The sequence below is a fragment of the Cataglyphis hispanica genome, chromosome 20, assembly GCF_021464435.1.
Source record: "Cataglyphis hispanica isolate Lineage 1 chromosome 20, ULB_Chis1_1.0, whole genome shotgun sequence".
Classification (NCBI taxonomy): Eukaryota; Metazoa; Arthropoda; class Insecta; order Hymenoptera; family Formicidae; genus Cataglyphis; species Cataglyphis hispanica.
The window spans coordinates 4,149,895-4,164,947 of record NC_065973.1 but is presented as its reverse complement, the minus strand read 5'-3'; the positions used below and the strand labels follow the sequence as shown (position 1 = coordinate 4,164,947).

The following is a 15,053-nucleotide window of genomic DNA, read 5'->3' as shown; positions in this document are numbered from 1 at the left end:
GAGAGTTTCGCAGCGCCTTCGACTGAGTGACAGTTGAACATTTTTTTTTTTTCGCGAAACATTCAGAAAATTGTTTCTCTTTCGAATCGCAAAACTTTTACGGTTGTTTCACTAAAATTTACCATTCAAGTTTTTGCGATTAATTAATTTAATGAAAGGATTAATAAAGAGTGTGCGCGTCACGTAAACACGCTACGTTATCGACTGCCTTCGAACTTCAAGAATGCGAATTATTTTAACAGAGAGCAGTGAAGTTCGCGATACGAGTTGATGATATTGATATCAGATCACCGGCATTGAGCTCTCCGCGTGAATATTAATGTGGTCTTTACATAACATTTACATCTTTCTAATAATAATAATTATTTTATTTTTCATTTTGACACAAAGTACTTTTTTATTCTTTACGAAAAACATAAAATTTTAGGAAACGAAAACAATCGAGATAGTATTGGAGTATCGAATATTTAAAATCAGATATTTATATTATTAAACTGCTGTAAATATATACGGCTCTAGAGGATTTTGAGGAAGCGATGAGATTGATCATGCTTTTTCTCTTCATATTCTCTTAATATTCTCAATAATATTCTTATTTTATTAATTATATTATATATTTATATTTATATTATACTTATTATATTATATTTATGTAATTATATTAATTATATATATATTAATAATTTATATAATTATATTATATAATTATATATTTTATTAATATTATTATTTTATTTTTAAAAATTTCAGAGAAATCATTGATTTCTGCGATTATCAGACACAAATAGGATATTTTTATCATTAAAAAGCTGCTATAAAGATATAGGGCTCTTGAAAATTTTGAGGAAGCGATGAGGTTGATTATGTTTTTTCTTTTAATAATATTCTTATTATATTTCTTCTTCAAAACGAGATTTTATTCTAAAAATTTCAAAGAAATCATAGATTCCTGCGATTATGAAGCGCAAAACGAATATTTGCATCACAATTGCTCTAAGATTATAGGGCTCTTGAGAATTTTAAGGAAGCGTTGATCACGCTTTTTCTTCCGCTAATATTCTTATTTAATTTCCTCTTCAATACGAGATTTTATTCTAAAAATTCCAGAAAAATCATTAATTCCTCGAATTATCCGACGCACATCGAATATTATCATAATACCTTGTTTACTATACTTATAGAATTGTAGGAATTTTAATTTAGAGTACCATCAATCCCATTGGTCTTTCCTTTTACGTATGTAATGCTGATTCGAAATTTCCTTCGTGTGTAGGAAGACTTGGACGTCATACGACGCGGATTTCCTAGTCGCACGCCTACACGCTGGACGTAGGTAGCGACGTCATCGAATTTTCGCTCTTTTATCTCTGATTTCGCGCCCAGACGTACCTCACTCTGTTGTTCAATACATACATACGCAAGAGGAGGAGGCTACATCTGCAGCATCTTACGTCAAACTCTATATTTATAGCCGGCTCCCGGGCCCGTGACCTTATCATATCAACCATTAACGACGATATTCGATTATAGGACGGAACTCATCGGGATCAAAACAGAATGAGATTGCGATATGATTATTAAGTTGTCGGCAAGCTCACGTGCGATCTTGCGTTACGGCATACTCTATATTTGATCTTTGGATACCGTAATCCAGGGACTTGGGCCGGCTAAAGTAAACTCTCCAAGTCACCCACGCGAAAATCGAGTTCACTTCTGAACGATGAATCGACCCGCTCGAATTTGGATCTCGTAAATAATCTCGCTGGCTTTTTAAAAGAATTTTTTAGAAGCGCAGACTCGAAACGACGACGCTCCGATAACGCAAGTCACATTCTCATAATAAGCAGCGCATTATTAATAGCATCCGATTGATTGTATTTAAATACAATCTGATCGCGTGAACTTTAGTTTTATTCTTTATTTCTTTTTCACGAACATTCGTTCTTTATGTAACGCCAACAATTTCTAGATTCATCGAATTTTTGAAATTAATTCTAATTCCTCTATGTTTTCTCGTTTAATTTAACAACGGTTATTCGTTTTTTTATGACTCCGGGCTTAAAAAGAGATTAATCTCAGAGGTAAAAAGACATTTATAATATTGTAATAATAATGATTTTTCGAAAGAAAACCCGAGCACATTGAATGCAATGGGCATTGAATGCAAGTTATTGTCGTTGGCATCACAAACCGACCGAAATAGAGTCTCAGTTTAATTTTATACCTTGCTATTTTACACACTTTGCCACGTCAACGCAATCCAGCCTTCATTTACACTCCGTCAATTGCATCCCGCTGTGCGTACGTAAAGCTTAAACGAAGATATACGTTCCGCAGCAAGACCGGATCTGATCGATTGAAGACTTTTCTGAGAATCGAGCGCGATTCTGCCAATCGGAATCATCCGTATCAATAAGTAATCAATAGATTCATTGGAGGCTCGAACAGTGGCAAATGACGTGGCCATGTATTAGCGATAAGTACGCTGGCTTTCGGCGAATTTCGTCGACGTCATTTCCCATGAGATTGTACGGGAATTTGATTCAATAATTCTTGCGATTATTTCCCTCTATCGTATCGCAAATTATTAAAAATAGCACAAGCTTGTATAAGGAATTCCGTCCTGGCGATAATGAGAAACGGTCATCTTTCTCGCTGAATGTACGTTAAAAAAAAAAAAATTCCTACAATCTTTTCATTGTATATTTGCATTATCCTTAATCTCTCGACGTAATGCAATAGTACGGTAATAACGCTCGAGTGTTTGCGTTATCTTTAAAAAAAATGTGTACGTTGCGTCAGATGTCTGAGCGATAAGCATAGATTTTCCGAACAGAAGGCCCGAATCGATCTCCGCTGTTTCAAAAAAAAAAAATTTATAAAATAATAACACGAGAGACGTCCCATATCATATTTGCCTATTCCTCGTAATATTTCATTGAAATAATTTTTCAATGAATGCGCAGCGAATGACTCACGTGTATCACGCGTGACACCATCTGCAAACATTGATATTTCACGCGTGCAACGAACTTAGAACGCAATTAGAGTAGTTAACTCAATTTGTACGCGGCTAGCGCGCAATTTGCGAGATATTTAGCGACGGCTCACAGCTTGTGCGAAGCGAAAAAAAATTATATTCGGGCAAAAATATTTTTAGGCAGAGAGTCTTCATTAAAGGTCGGCCTTTCCGAGAACGGGGCAGATTACGCGATCAGTTAACAGCGAATCGGCCAGAGATCGAAGCGAAATATCTTGCCTCGGACAACTGATAACGCCGCGTGCGCGCGGATGCGAAATACCTTCGGTATATATCACGTACGTGTACACACATACATACATATATATATACCGCCGAGCTCAGTCATCGGCACGTTCGCCGGCGTGTGTGCATCGCGAAAGATCGCTCTCTCATTCGATAAAGACACGAGCGGATCGCGGTGGCCGTCCAGTCGGTTCTCGGACTTCGATCGGTGAGCCCACGTGCCGCGTGGATCCTGTCAATCGCCGAGCACGTTGTCGATCTTTGATTAGCTGCTGAATTACCTATTAAAGTGGCTAAAAAAAAAAATCTCTCGCGAGTGGAAGATTTTTATTGATAATATAATAAGATAAAATTCTCGAGACAATAAGAGTGTACAGTGAAAAATATATCTCGGCGGGATCGATTTAAACGATTTAACGCTGAGATAAGTTGGAGTTTGTCGACGATTAAGTATGAACGGATGCTTGATAATTGATAATTGGGTGTTGGATAATTTATCGTGTAAATCAAGCGTCTCGACGAAGATCCAGTGCCAAAAAGTGTTTCTCGTAAGTTAATCGCCTTCACTCGGTACATGCGGATACGACGACGTCACTTTCTGAAAGCCGCTCTTGGAGTAGGAGAATTAATAATGGAGGATGAGTTAATAACCGGCAATTATACCGCAGGACTATGCGATAAGGTCCGCTGCCCGCTTGCTCTTTATTCGCTTCTCGGATAATGAGATAGCGGGAATCGCAGGTCGATGACCTTCATTCATCATCGGGCTCATATTTGTATCGATAAGACACTTGACACTTTTCTCATCGATTTTTTGAAAGTGACATCGTCGCGCCGATGAGATTTCGATTGCCTTGACCAGATCCGGATTTCTCCGAAATAACTATGCAAATGACGAGATTGTCCCTTTAAAAGTCGGTATTTCGTTTATATATGGTGGGCTTAAACGTTCCTGCCATAGAGAGATTTGAGATTTTGTAGGAAATTTAATTTAATTAAAAAATTAGCGTCCTAAAATCTCTGAAATCATAATTATTTTATATATTTTTATAAATATCAGGGAGAGGATGCGTTTTTTAATAAAAAATTCTAAATAATAATTGAAGAGAATTAAATTATCTTTCAAATGAGATCAAAATGATTTTGATACATTGCATAAGTTTTGAGAAAACTAGTTTCAAATGTACAAAAAAGTGTTTTTTCACCTACCGAGGTAGAACTTTTTAAAAATACTTTTTATTTATGCTGTTATGGCCTTAGCTAATTTTTAATGTTGCTTGTTTGTTATTCCATTAAAAAAAGTTTTATTTTTCTGCATTGTTTCAAAAAATCAATCACCATAGGATGAAAGGAACAGCAGAAGGGAAAATGAAATAAAAAGAAAATGAACCTTAATAAATTTCTTTCAAGAAATCAATAAAAATCTTTTTCTTTCATAAAAATTAAATAATTCTTCTTTTTAAAATAGCATTGTAGAATATTTTTAAAAAACTCTGCTGTTGATAGCTGAAAAAACATTTGAAACTAATTATCTCAAAACCTATGGAACGAGCTATAATTATTTTGATCTTATTTGAAAGATAATTTAATTCTTTATAATTTTTCATTAAAAAACGCACAGCTTCCCTAACATCTGTAAAAATGTATAAAATAACCGTGATTTTAGAAGTTTTTGGGCTAACTAACTTTTTAGAAACATTTTTCGAATCATGTTTATAGGAAACTTTTTGTTCAAAATTAAATTTTCTATAAAATCTCAAAGCCTGACCGGAACATTGGGCCCACCCTGTAGATGCGATAAAATTCGCGAGCGATATTGTCTCGCGAAGAAATCCGATCGATGTTTTGATGTATTCGATAACGTCTCCATCCTTAACACCGTAGGTTTTTCGGGCTACGAGTTTCAAAAGGATTTCCAGATGACTTAGTGCGCGTCCTGACATCGAGTGCGTGATTGATGGATATGCGCGCACTCGCGCGGAGAGATCCTTGTGGAAAAAAGATTATCGGAAAAAAATACGATAGAAGTAATAAGTGATTCGAGAGATTGGAGAATCGAGAGATTAATTCATCGCTAATCTCGATTTTACGAGCCTCGAAGTTACGTTCGCCTTGCTAATTCATGAAGCCGGCCGATCGAAAGCCGGATTCAGATCTTTAATCGAAACCGATTAAGCGTTTAGTAAGTTTGCATTACACGGAAACTTATCGACGAGTGCAAGCAGGGTGTGACGAGATAAATGTGCAAGCGAGATTCTAATATGATAACGAGTGACGAAAGACGACGAGCGGAAGCTACCGTCCCGGCCAAATGTCATCGAGACGCGCATCGCGCGATCTAATCTCGTATCGTCGACATATCCAGAGCAAAGTCAGATCGCCGTTCTCGTTTGTACACCCTCGTTCTATGAAAAATCCAAAGTTGGATTATGTTTAAAAGGTGGTCGATATTTGAAAGTTGACGCGATATAAATCTCAATTGTGTAAAGATTCGAAGATACATACTTTCATAGACTTTGACAAGAATATAAATATTATCCAGGATGAGTCTCATTTGCATCTGTGCCCTTTTCGTGTATCTGTTGGCGCCAATCGTGCACACGAGTGATGTACGGCCCACTATATACACTATTCCATTGGTAAGCAACTTTTATGAGATTAAATTTAGGTCTTATATACATTTATTTGTGTGTCTGCGCTTCCTGCTATTTCCCTCTCGCAGAATTAAATTTAGTCTAGTCGTTGTGTCGATACTTATTTCTTGATACTATCCAGATAAGAGTCCGACATTTAATTTGTAATCTTTTCCGATCCGTGAAACTTTGTAAGAGATCTCGGAAAAATCTGGGAAATTAAATATGTAATATGAAAAAATGCATTTTCATCGCAAATCAAACTAACTAGTTAATTTAATGAAATATTTAATTTAATGAAATATTTAATTATTAAATAAAATTATTATTTAATTTTATTAGAATATTTGAAAGATATATATCAAAATTATTATTTAATTTTGATATATATATATATATATATATATATATATATATATATCAAAATTAAATAATAATTTTGATATATATCTTTCAAATATTCTAATAATATTAAATAATAATTTTATTATATATATATATATATATATATATATATATATATATATATATATATCTTTCAAATATTCAACACTTATGCGAAGACAGTTTTAAGAGATCTGCTATAAAATAATCTTAGACATTTTTTTGTACAATTCCGAAAAATATCTCAATCCTGAAGTCTGTCAAACCAATTTTTACTCATAAATAATTTACTTGTACGCCTTCAACCATTTATTTATCGCTTTGTTTCCGTCACTGTCTCCTTTATTCATATTCACGATGACGCGTAAAGCTGCGCTTTCCGAATATTCGAAATTTCGAATGTTAAAATATTCGTCGCTTGAATAATACTTGCAAATCGGTGACTTCGGCGAAATATATATACTTTCAATATATACTTCGTTTTTAGCAAAACGAGACGCAAATACCGAAGGAATACAGTGAGCTGCCGTTGGTGGGAAAGTGTTGTCCCGTAAACGAAGTTTTCGTGAAAAGTGCGGACGGGCCTACCAAGTGCGTCCCCTCGAACGACTCGTCGACGGAGTACTTCTCGCCCTTGTTCAGCGAGTACAATCTCACCGGCGTGTTAGTGCCCGGGGATGAATATCCTAAATTCGCCGCTATCGTTGGAAGTCCTTGCGAACGAAAGTACGTATCGTGGATTCATAAATTAACTGAGTACTCTTTTGCGTCGCGTTAATTATTTCTTTTTTTTTTAAGACCACTCGTTATGTAATATAAAATATATAGACATCGTATCCATCGATATATCCTTATCAATAGGTCGTAACGCCAGTTGGCTCATCCTACGATAAGACTCCATTTTCATTCGTGTCATAGTGGAACGATTAACTTCGAGAGTCCGAACTTCAATTTATCGATCGTGTGTTAAATTTAGTAAATATAATGAAGAATAATTTCGCGAATTATTTCCACATATTGCGACAGGTTATGACTGATAACTCGAAGTATACATATGCCGGAAATTACATAAGATAAATTTTTTTTTTTTTCTTTTTTTTTTCAAAGAAAGTAAATTCATAAAAGTAATATATCGATATTATAATTATATATATATATATATATATATATATATATATATATATATATATATATATATATATATATATAATTATACATATATATAATTTAACATTATAATTTAGCATTTGTTTATTATTTATTATATAATATACTATATATTATATTATATAATATTATAATATTATATGATACTATATGTATAATAATATTTTAAATATTATACATATATATTATATATATATATATATATATATATATATATATATATATATATATATAATTGACAGTTTATGCCAGAAATGTGTCCATTATTTATCGCACGATTGGCAAGATACTATCATATCCTTATGTAACACGGATTAATTTAACAACTCTTATGGATTTTTGTCAAGTACAAAGAATATGTGAGATATCGAGAAGCAACATTCAATATCCCGTGAAAAATGATACTTCATTCTTCTCCAACGCAAAACTATTATTGCGATTTCCATGATAATCGAATGTTCCTGTACGATAATTATTTCCTTGTGCATAACTCGTTTGTCATAGATTATGGAAATATTCCCGTTTCTCGGAAATATCTCGCGTAGTATATCTCGATAACAACTTTATTTATTTTTGAATATTCAATTCTTGTGTATCTTTCTCAAGTCTACTCTCTATATCCGCATATACGTATATATATATATATATATATATATATAACACATTTTTCAGATACATCCTAGAGCCGGATAAAGACGATGATAAATATTATTTACTATTAAATGGTTCCATCTTCGCGCCTAAAATCAGTTATGCGCCAGTCATGCTCATGCCCGGTAAGGACTATTGCATGGAAATTGTGCCCGAATGGGGACTTATGGTATTCGTTTGTTTCCTAGAAGGTACGTAATCTAGCAAAATAGAAAAAGAGCATACCTAATAGAAGAAGAAAATCAAAACTTCTTCTCTATCTCTGCATGTTATCCGTATATTTATAAATATTTGATGCAAAGATATTTAATCGTTGTTGACAATCTCTTTCTTAAGCCTCTTCTGGAATTTTAATCCGAAGAGATAATTCATTCGCGAATCATTTTTATAAAACAATGTAGTCTTAAAAAATATTCAAAACTTAATCAATCATTCGCTTCATTTTTCAAAGACTTTTTTATGACATCTCTTAATGAAACATGACATAACGTGATTGCAGATACCGTCCCGATCGCCGATGCAAGGGTCATCATTTACGCTTGTGGGCTCTTGATCTCGGTGCCTTTTTTTATCCTCACCATCGCGGCGTACGTGATAACGCCAAAATTAAAGGACGTCCATGGGAAAGCCCTTTGTCACTATTGTGGTTGCTTGGCGGTGGCCTTCAGTGCTTTGGCCATTACACAACTCTCGAGCTCGCGATTCTCATCTGAAGTCTGCGTTAGCATGGGTAAGGTAATTAATTATCTAACGTGGAGGAGCGTGTATAAATGTGACATTGCTACATGAAAATGCATGTTATATCATAACTATTTATCAGCCTTGGCTGTAACAAGAAAACCTGAATTTTTTGCGATTACTGCCGCAAACTTTTCAATTAAATTTATTACAAGAATCTATTTGAGAGAAATAGGTAAAGTATAAAATTACAAAATTTCCTTATAATTTTAAATATTGTATTTCTTATCCGACCATCACGCTTTTAAAGATTATAATTTCGACAATATCTAATATTATTCAATACTGTCACAGTTCGCTCTTTAAAAATGACAGACGTGCTAATTAAGAGACTGTATGACCGGTATCGTTTTCAGCGTTCGTCATCCAGTTCTCCTTCCTGGCCTCCTTTTTCTGGCTGAACGTGATGTGCATCGAAACGTGGTCATTGGTACAATACCATGTAAACCACCGTGTGTACAAAAATATTCAATCCAAAAGGCTGTTCTTCTATTACTCGATATGGGCCTGGGGCTCGTCGGCAATCCTCATTCTCGTCTCGATGGTAATGGATCTCAATCCCACGATACCCATGACCTACGTCAAGCCTGCTTTCGGTAGCGACAGCTGCTGGTTAGGTGAGTCCATTTACAGATCTCGCGTGCATAGCCTTCTCATCAAACATGCGTCATCCAGTCATGCATTAGCAAACCTTTTTGCAAATATATTTACAATAAATTAAATATTTGAACATTTAAGTAAAGTAAACATATGGATTTGATCATAATTGTCATCCATGAAGAGATAATATATTCATATAATAATTTCCATCATCGTAGTAAAGAATCATCAAAACTCTCAAGTTTCTAATCTTCAATCAATGTCCGAGAAAAAGAAAAATTATATAATCGCTATATTAATTATTACAGTCGATTCAAAAGCCATGCCGTACTTTTACGTACCGATCAGTCTTCTTCTGCTGTCGAATATGACTCTCTTCATAATCACGGCTATCAACATCAGTCGCTATCAGCAGACGCTTCTCGCGTCGAGAAGCTTGGTGAGGAATCTGCATTCCGATCGGGAGGATCAGAGGCTCTTCCGCAAAATCAAACGGACTTTCGTCGTCTGTCTGGTGCTCTTCTTCCTGATGGGTCTTAATTGGATGATAGAATTGGTCTCTTGGTTGGCTGTCCCTCTGGACTGGTCGGCTTTCGATTTAGTGAACGCTCTTCAGGGCGTCATCGTCTTCGGCTTGTTCATTCTGAGGAAGCCGACCAGGAATTTCGTCTGGCATCGAATACAAAAGCTACGGGGAATCCATATCACGGAACCGAATGTCGGAATCTAGCACTATTGCCTGTGATAAACGGCGATTCCTTACCTAGGCAGACTGTCATTCAATGATAATTTAGACAGAAAAATTCATTTTTATCTAGACGTAAAAGTATGATGCATTTAATGCGCGTCGACCCAAGTACAAATGTCGGCCGTGAACTTGAGGCGATCGATAAACTGTTAATGGCTCGGAGTGGAAGGAGGGACCCGAATGTATATATGGCTTCGCAGCGAGATCGAAGTTATTTTAACTTCGATATGTAACGGAATGGAATGACCTTCTCGATCGATGACGTTCGCAGAGACATGGTGAAATATCGCCTTATTGATGCGATCCTTCGATTTTATGAATCGCTCGAAACCCACCTAATATGTCGCGAGATCCCTGACGTGCGAGACTTTCGTGAAAAGGAGATTTTTTATACCTAATCGAATCGCGTACATTCGGTAAGTATAATAGCTCTAGTCTATACGTAGTTGCATTTTAATTATACAATATCTATAATCAGAAATATATAATGTATGTTGTGATTCTTGTAAAATGCAATATAACATATACAACATGATTGTAAACAGTATGTTTGTGTGCGTGAGTACTGCAACATATTATATAAAACTGAAATTTGCGAATAATATCTTATATAATATATTTATCTTCTTCCACGATATATATGTCTTAATGCACTATATCTCTTATGTGCTAGTTATACATATAACCGTGGGAAAAGAAAAATCATGAACGATAAATGACCTTACTTAACAAAACGATAAGGATCTCAAATGTACGCGTAATTGTAAATAAATTTCGTAAATAAGAATTGATCACATGTTAATTAAGATAAATATATATATGTATAGTATACGAACAATAACTATGTATTATTAGACGTAATATTACTATACAATATGTATTATATGTGATCTTGATTGAATGGTTTTACAATTCATGCTGCAAAGAGATATTTACGTATAATATATCATTAATATTTTTGTACTTATATCGCATTCCGCATCAGATTCGACATGATACATTGACGTACGCCCGATAAGCTGCCAAATAAGTCTAAACTCGTATGCAGGACATTTCATTGATTAAATAACTCGGCACGTTAAAATGTTTATACGCAATTATTAGTTTGTTGCATCGACGTATCGCATCGAATTCGATGGAATGCGGATTTTATACAGCATTGAATGTGATTACTGCGTTATTGCTTCCTTCCATGTAGCTTGCATATTATTTATTGTTGCATAATAAGTATTAATTTATTGAATAAATCGTACGCGTAATCACGGAATAACACAAATGAATCAAGACGGATAGAAAATACTAATATTCTTTATTTGCGTCCCCTTTTTAAAACCTCATACAATATATATATATATATATATATATATATATATATATATATATATACACATATATTTATTTATTTAAAATCCGTGCCGATGCTATAAAAATAAAGTAGCATGGATTTACACTATGAGCAGCGCAAACCGCCATATTTTGCACAGAAAATTTGTACAATTAAAGAAATAATGGTCATGATATGTCTCACGTGTACACACTGGTTAACAATTAATACTCGGGTGACAAAAAAAGATAATTATATAAAATTATCTTCTCAATTTTTTTAATAACGCGCATCAATGGATCGAAAAAAACCTCGCGTAACAGAAAAACTTGAGGCAGTGTATTGACTGCAAGCTCTAAAGTGACTCTTATGTCGCGACACACTCTAAGTGGCAAGGCTGAGAAGTTGAGAGTACGAAGACCAGGTACCAAAAGTATCGTTTACATCCTACGTGCAAAGCATCGTGCTTTTTCGCGATGCTTTATAATTTCAACTTATTGTATTATGTTACAAGCACCCTTTGATTAAAGGCCATATATATTTCTCGACATACTTAAATTTCCTACTCGCAACTTACAGAATAGTAAACCGACTCCATTTCAAAACGTTATCACAATTTCTAGGAAAGATTGTGGTCGTTAATAAGGTAATTAAAAATTAAGCCAACAAAATATTTTCGTCCATCTGCGATAAAAGTTGCCAGATCTCTTGACAAAAGGATTGGTGTTCACATACTTGAATCTTCAAGTGAACCGATTCCTCGCTATAAAAAATTTACATGGACGATGAGCGTAGCTCGATTGAGTTGCGAACACTTGAAAATCCCGAACTGACACCCAAAATCTCGATAAAATCTCCTCGTTGTGCTACGTAAACCAGACAATACATTTCTGATGAACGAATCACTGTCTCATTGAAGAATATTCGTTCCGTGCTCGCGTAAGGTTCATTAGGAACTGATGTTGGTTTACCTAAATAGCAGATATTTATTAGAAGACATTAAATAGCCCCGAATGACAAAATAGAGTATAATGGCATATAGAGCTTACCACGGCTAACATATTCGTAAATGATATAGTCATCTAAGCTAGAGAAATCATTAGGAAAGAGACCTATCCAATCCCCATTGCTTGGTATAATGTTTCTCTGCAGTTTGTACGATACAAAATTTTCCTCCATTATACACTCTTGAAATTCCACAATGTAATTATTTACATTAGGTCTGACCTGAAGATGATTTACTCATTCATATTTAATTAGACAATGCATAGAAATATACAAAAGACTGTATCTTTTTACCGCGATATCGAATTCTCCAGTCACAGGTTTATGATCGGAAACACTGTAATTGGGATGACTCTTGTAAGTATGCTGTTCTGCCTTAAGTTCTACATCGTTGTATATATCTATTGCATTTACTTTGTACAAAATCCTGTCAGTCCAAGACGGCCTGCGCCTGCGAAATAAATAATTGAGGAATATATCAAAATTTATTTACACATTATATGGAATTTAAAGTTATATTTTAGACTAATTGTTATTTTTCTCAGTAGATATGTGCAACTTACTTGAGATCAAATTCTTGGGACTCGAATTCGTATTTGTAAGTAGGTGGGAATGTAATGACGTTTTCATTCAGCTCAGCGAAAGCTTGGCGTTCTTTCATCACCATTTTCAACTGATCTCTTTCGAGAAGCTCTTTAAGTTTTTTCTTCTTTACAAGTAAGTCTATCTCCATGGCGCTTAAGTCTTCTCCATTGAGCCGAAAGTTTAAATCACCAATCCAAAATATATAACTATTAAAAAGCATATATCATTACCGTTATTGAAATGTAATTGTTTGAATAGCATACAGTAGAAAAATATCCATACTCATGATATAATATCTTTGATGTATCTGGAGCAGTGAAAGTATGATCTGTTATTATGGTATTGTAATCTGAAATTCTATCAGCCAGCAAATGATCATGAGGAGTCAAATGTGTGTTTACAACACAAATACTAACTCCATAGGCGTTCATTCTTATGCTCACTGCACCCTTGTTTCCCTAAAACAAAAAAACATTATAAGTAAAACAGGTATTTCTTGTATATTGCTGTATTGCTGTATTGCTATATTGCTCTCTTACCCACATGCCACCAAAACCCGTCTTAGTGTACTGAACTTCCATTAATCTCAATTGTGTTAAATGCTTCCTTAGACAAAAAGCATTTAGAACAAGACCCTGTAATCGTTGTGAACGTATTTTTACATAATCATACTTCTTCAGTACATCTCTGTAAATGTCAGAAATTATTTTTCATCTCTTATAGATGAATTTACATATTAAATATTGTGTTGTTTTAATGGATTTGTACCTAAAGGCTCTGGTCCAGGGATCCTCAAGTAATATATAATCCATTACTATATTTTGTGGCTGTGATTTAATTTCTTGAAATCTGAAAAAATATAAGCTTCAAAAAGAATATCTCAGAACTAAATTAGTTACATCAAGAAAAAAATATATTATAAATATACCCAATAAAATATAAATCTGGCCATAATTTTGTTTCACCGCAAGATGTGATGCCCAAAAGCTGGTGAAGGTCCTGATTAGGATCAGGAAACTTTGTGGCCACATTATACGTAATGAAGTAAATTCTTCATAATGTGAAAAGGAAAAGATATTACATCACAGTTTAGAATACATATTTTTTATAGGATATTGTAATCTATCCACAAGATATGGTTTATATATCTGACTAAATTTGACATTTACCTGAGCTGTTCTACTGGATACGCCATCTCTACCAGAGAGAATTCAGGTTTCGCGAGAAATTTATGTAATTTTTTCACAAAAAAAACGCGGTTTATATCGCGCTGACTCCGTACACTGCTAAATGACAGCTCATCGTATGTCAGGTTAGAAACGAGTACGACGCACCTGGTCGAATCCCCCGATTATTCACATCTACGTAGCTTTCACCCAGCAATGTCGGCCGCGAAGAAAATGCCGTTCAACGAAATACGTCGCGAGTAACATCTGTACGTTTGATTTGATACGTCTTTATTACGATGCCATGTTGTTGACAAGTAGAGGGAAGAGACAAACTCCCTCCAATATCGCCGTCGTTAACGTTCACGTGACACGTGACGTCAGCATGTGTGTGCCTGTCATTGTAACACGTGCAGCAGATCACACGTGTAATAATCGATCGCGATCGAATGCGACGTAACATATGATTAGCACACTTTTCGAGATTTTCCTTGTCATCGAATATATCCTTTGCGACTCTTGCCACGAAGGAATATTCGATTAGTGCCGCATCAGCTGATAATGACAGATCCTCTTCCCAATGAGCAAGATAATATTTTTAAGTGTTTTTAAAAACATTTTTAAAAATTATTAAAATAATGGGTTAAGTTCTCTTTTAATCATTGAAAAAAATTTTTTATTATTTTTTATTATCATTTTTATTATTATTGTATATTGTACAATAATAAATGAATAATAAATATTAAAAATACATTTAAAAAATATAAACATTAATATAAACGTTGTT

At 34.4% G+C, this 15,053-nt stretch overlaps 2 protein-coding genes across 2 annotated transcripts; one reads left to right on the top strand and one right to left on the bottom strand.

Moving 5' to 3' along the window:
- Nucleotides 1-3,370: 3,370 nt before the first annotated feature.
- On the top strand, nt 3,371-11,485 carry LOC126857045 (G-protein coupled receptor Mth2-like). Its single transcript, XM_050606122.1, is given in 8 exon segments — nt 3,371-3,813; nt 5,150-5,904; nt 6,770-7,008; nt 8,122-8,291; nt 8,600-8,830; nt 9,195-9,455; nt 9,747-10,160; nt 10,163-11,485. Coding segments are annotated over 7 exon segments (1,473 nt in total). The 5' UTR covers nt 3,371-3,813; nt 5,150-5,808; the 3' UTR covers nt 10,225-11,485.
- A 544-nt stretch (nt 11,486-12,029) lies between these two features.
- LOC126857050 (inositol polyphosphate 5-phosphatase K-like) lies at nt 12,030-14,610 on the bottom strand. Its single transcript, XM_050606127.1, has 9 exons — nt 14,270-14,610; nt 14,029-14,151; nt 13,869-13,949; nt 13,640-13,787; nt 13,383-13,558; nt 13,079-13,306; nt 12,810-12,966; nt 12,560-12,737; nt 12,030-12,481 (listed from the first exon to the last, which is right to left on the bottom strand). Exons 1-9 carry the CDS (start codon nt 14,293-14,295, stop codon nt 12,285-12,287), a joined length of 1,314 nt encoding a protein of 437 aa, XP_050462084.1. The 5' UTR covers nt 14,296-14,610; the 3' UTR covers nt 12,030-12,284.
- Between the last annotated feature and the right edge of the window lie 443 nt (nt 14,611-15,053).

Coding starts and splice junctions, on each gene's coding strand:
- LOC126857050 (XM_050606127.1), bottom strand. CDS start 14,295: ATGGCGTATCCAGTAGAACAGCTCAG. Junction 12,738..12,809: donor CTGGAGAATTCGATATCGCG/GTAAAAAGATAC, acceptor AATCATCTTCAG/GTCAGACCTAATGTAAATAA. Junction 12,482..12,559: donor TTACGAATATGTTAGCCGTG/GTAAGCTCTATA, acceptor TCTGCTATTTAG/GTAAACCAACATCAGTTCCT.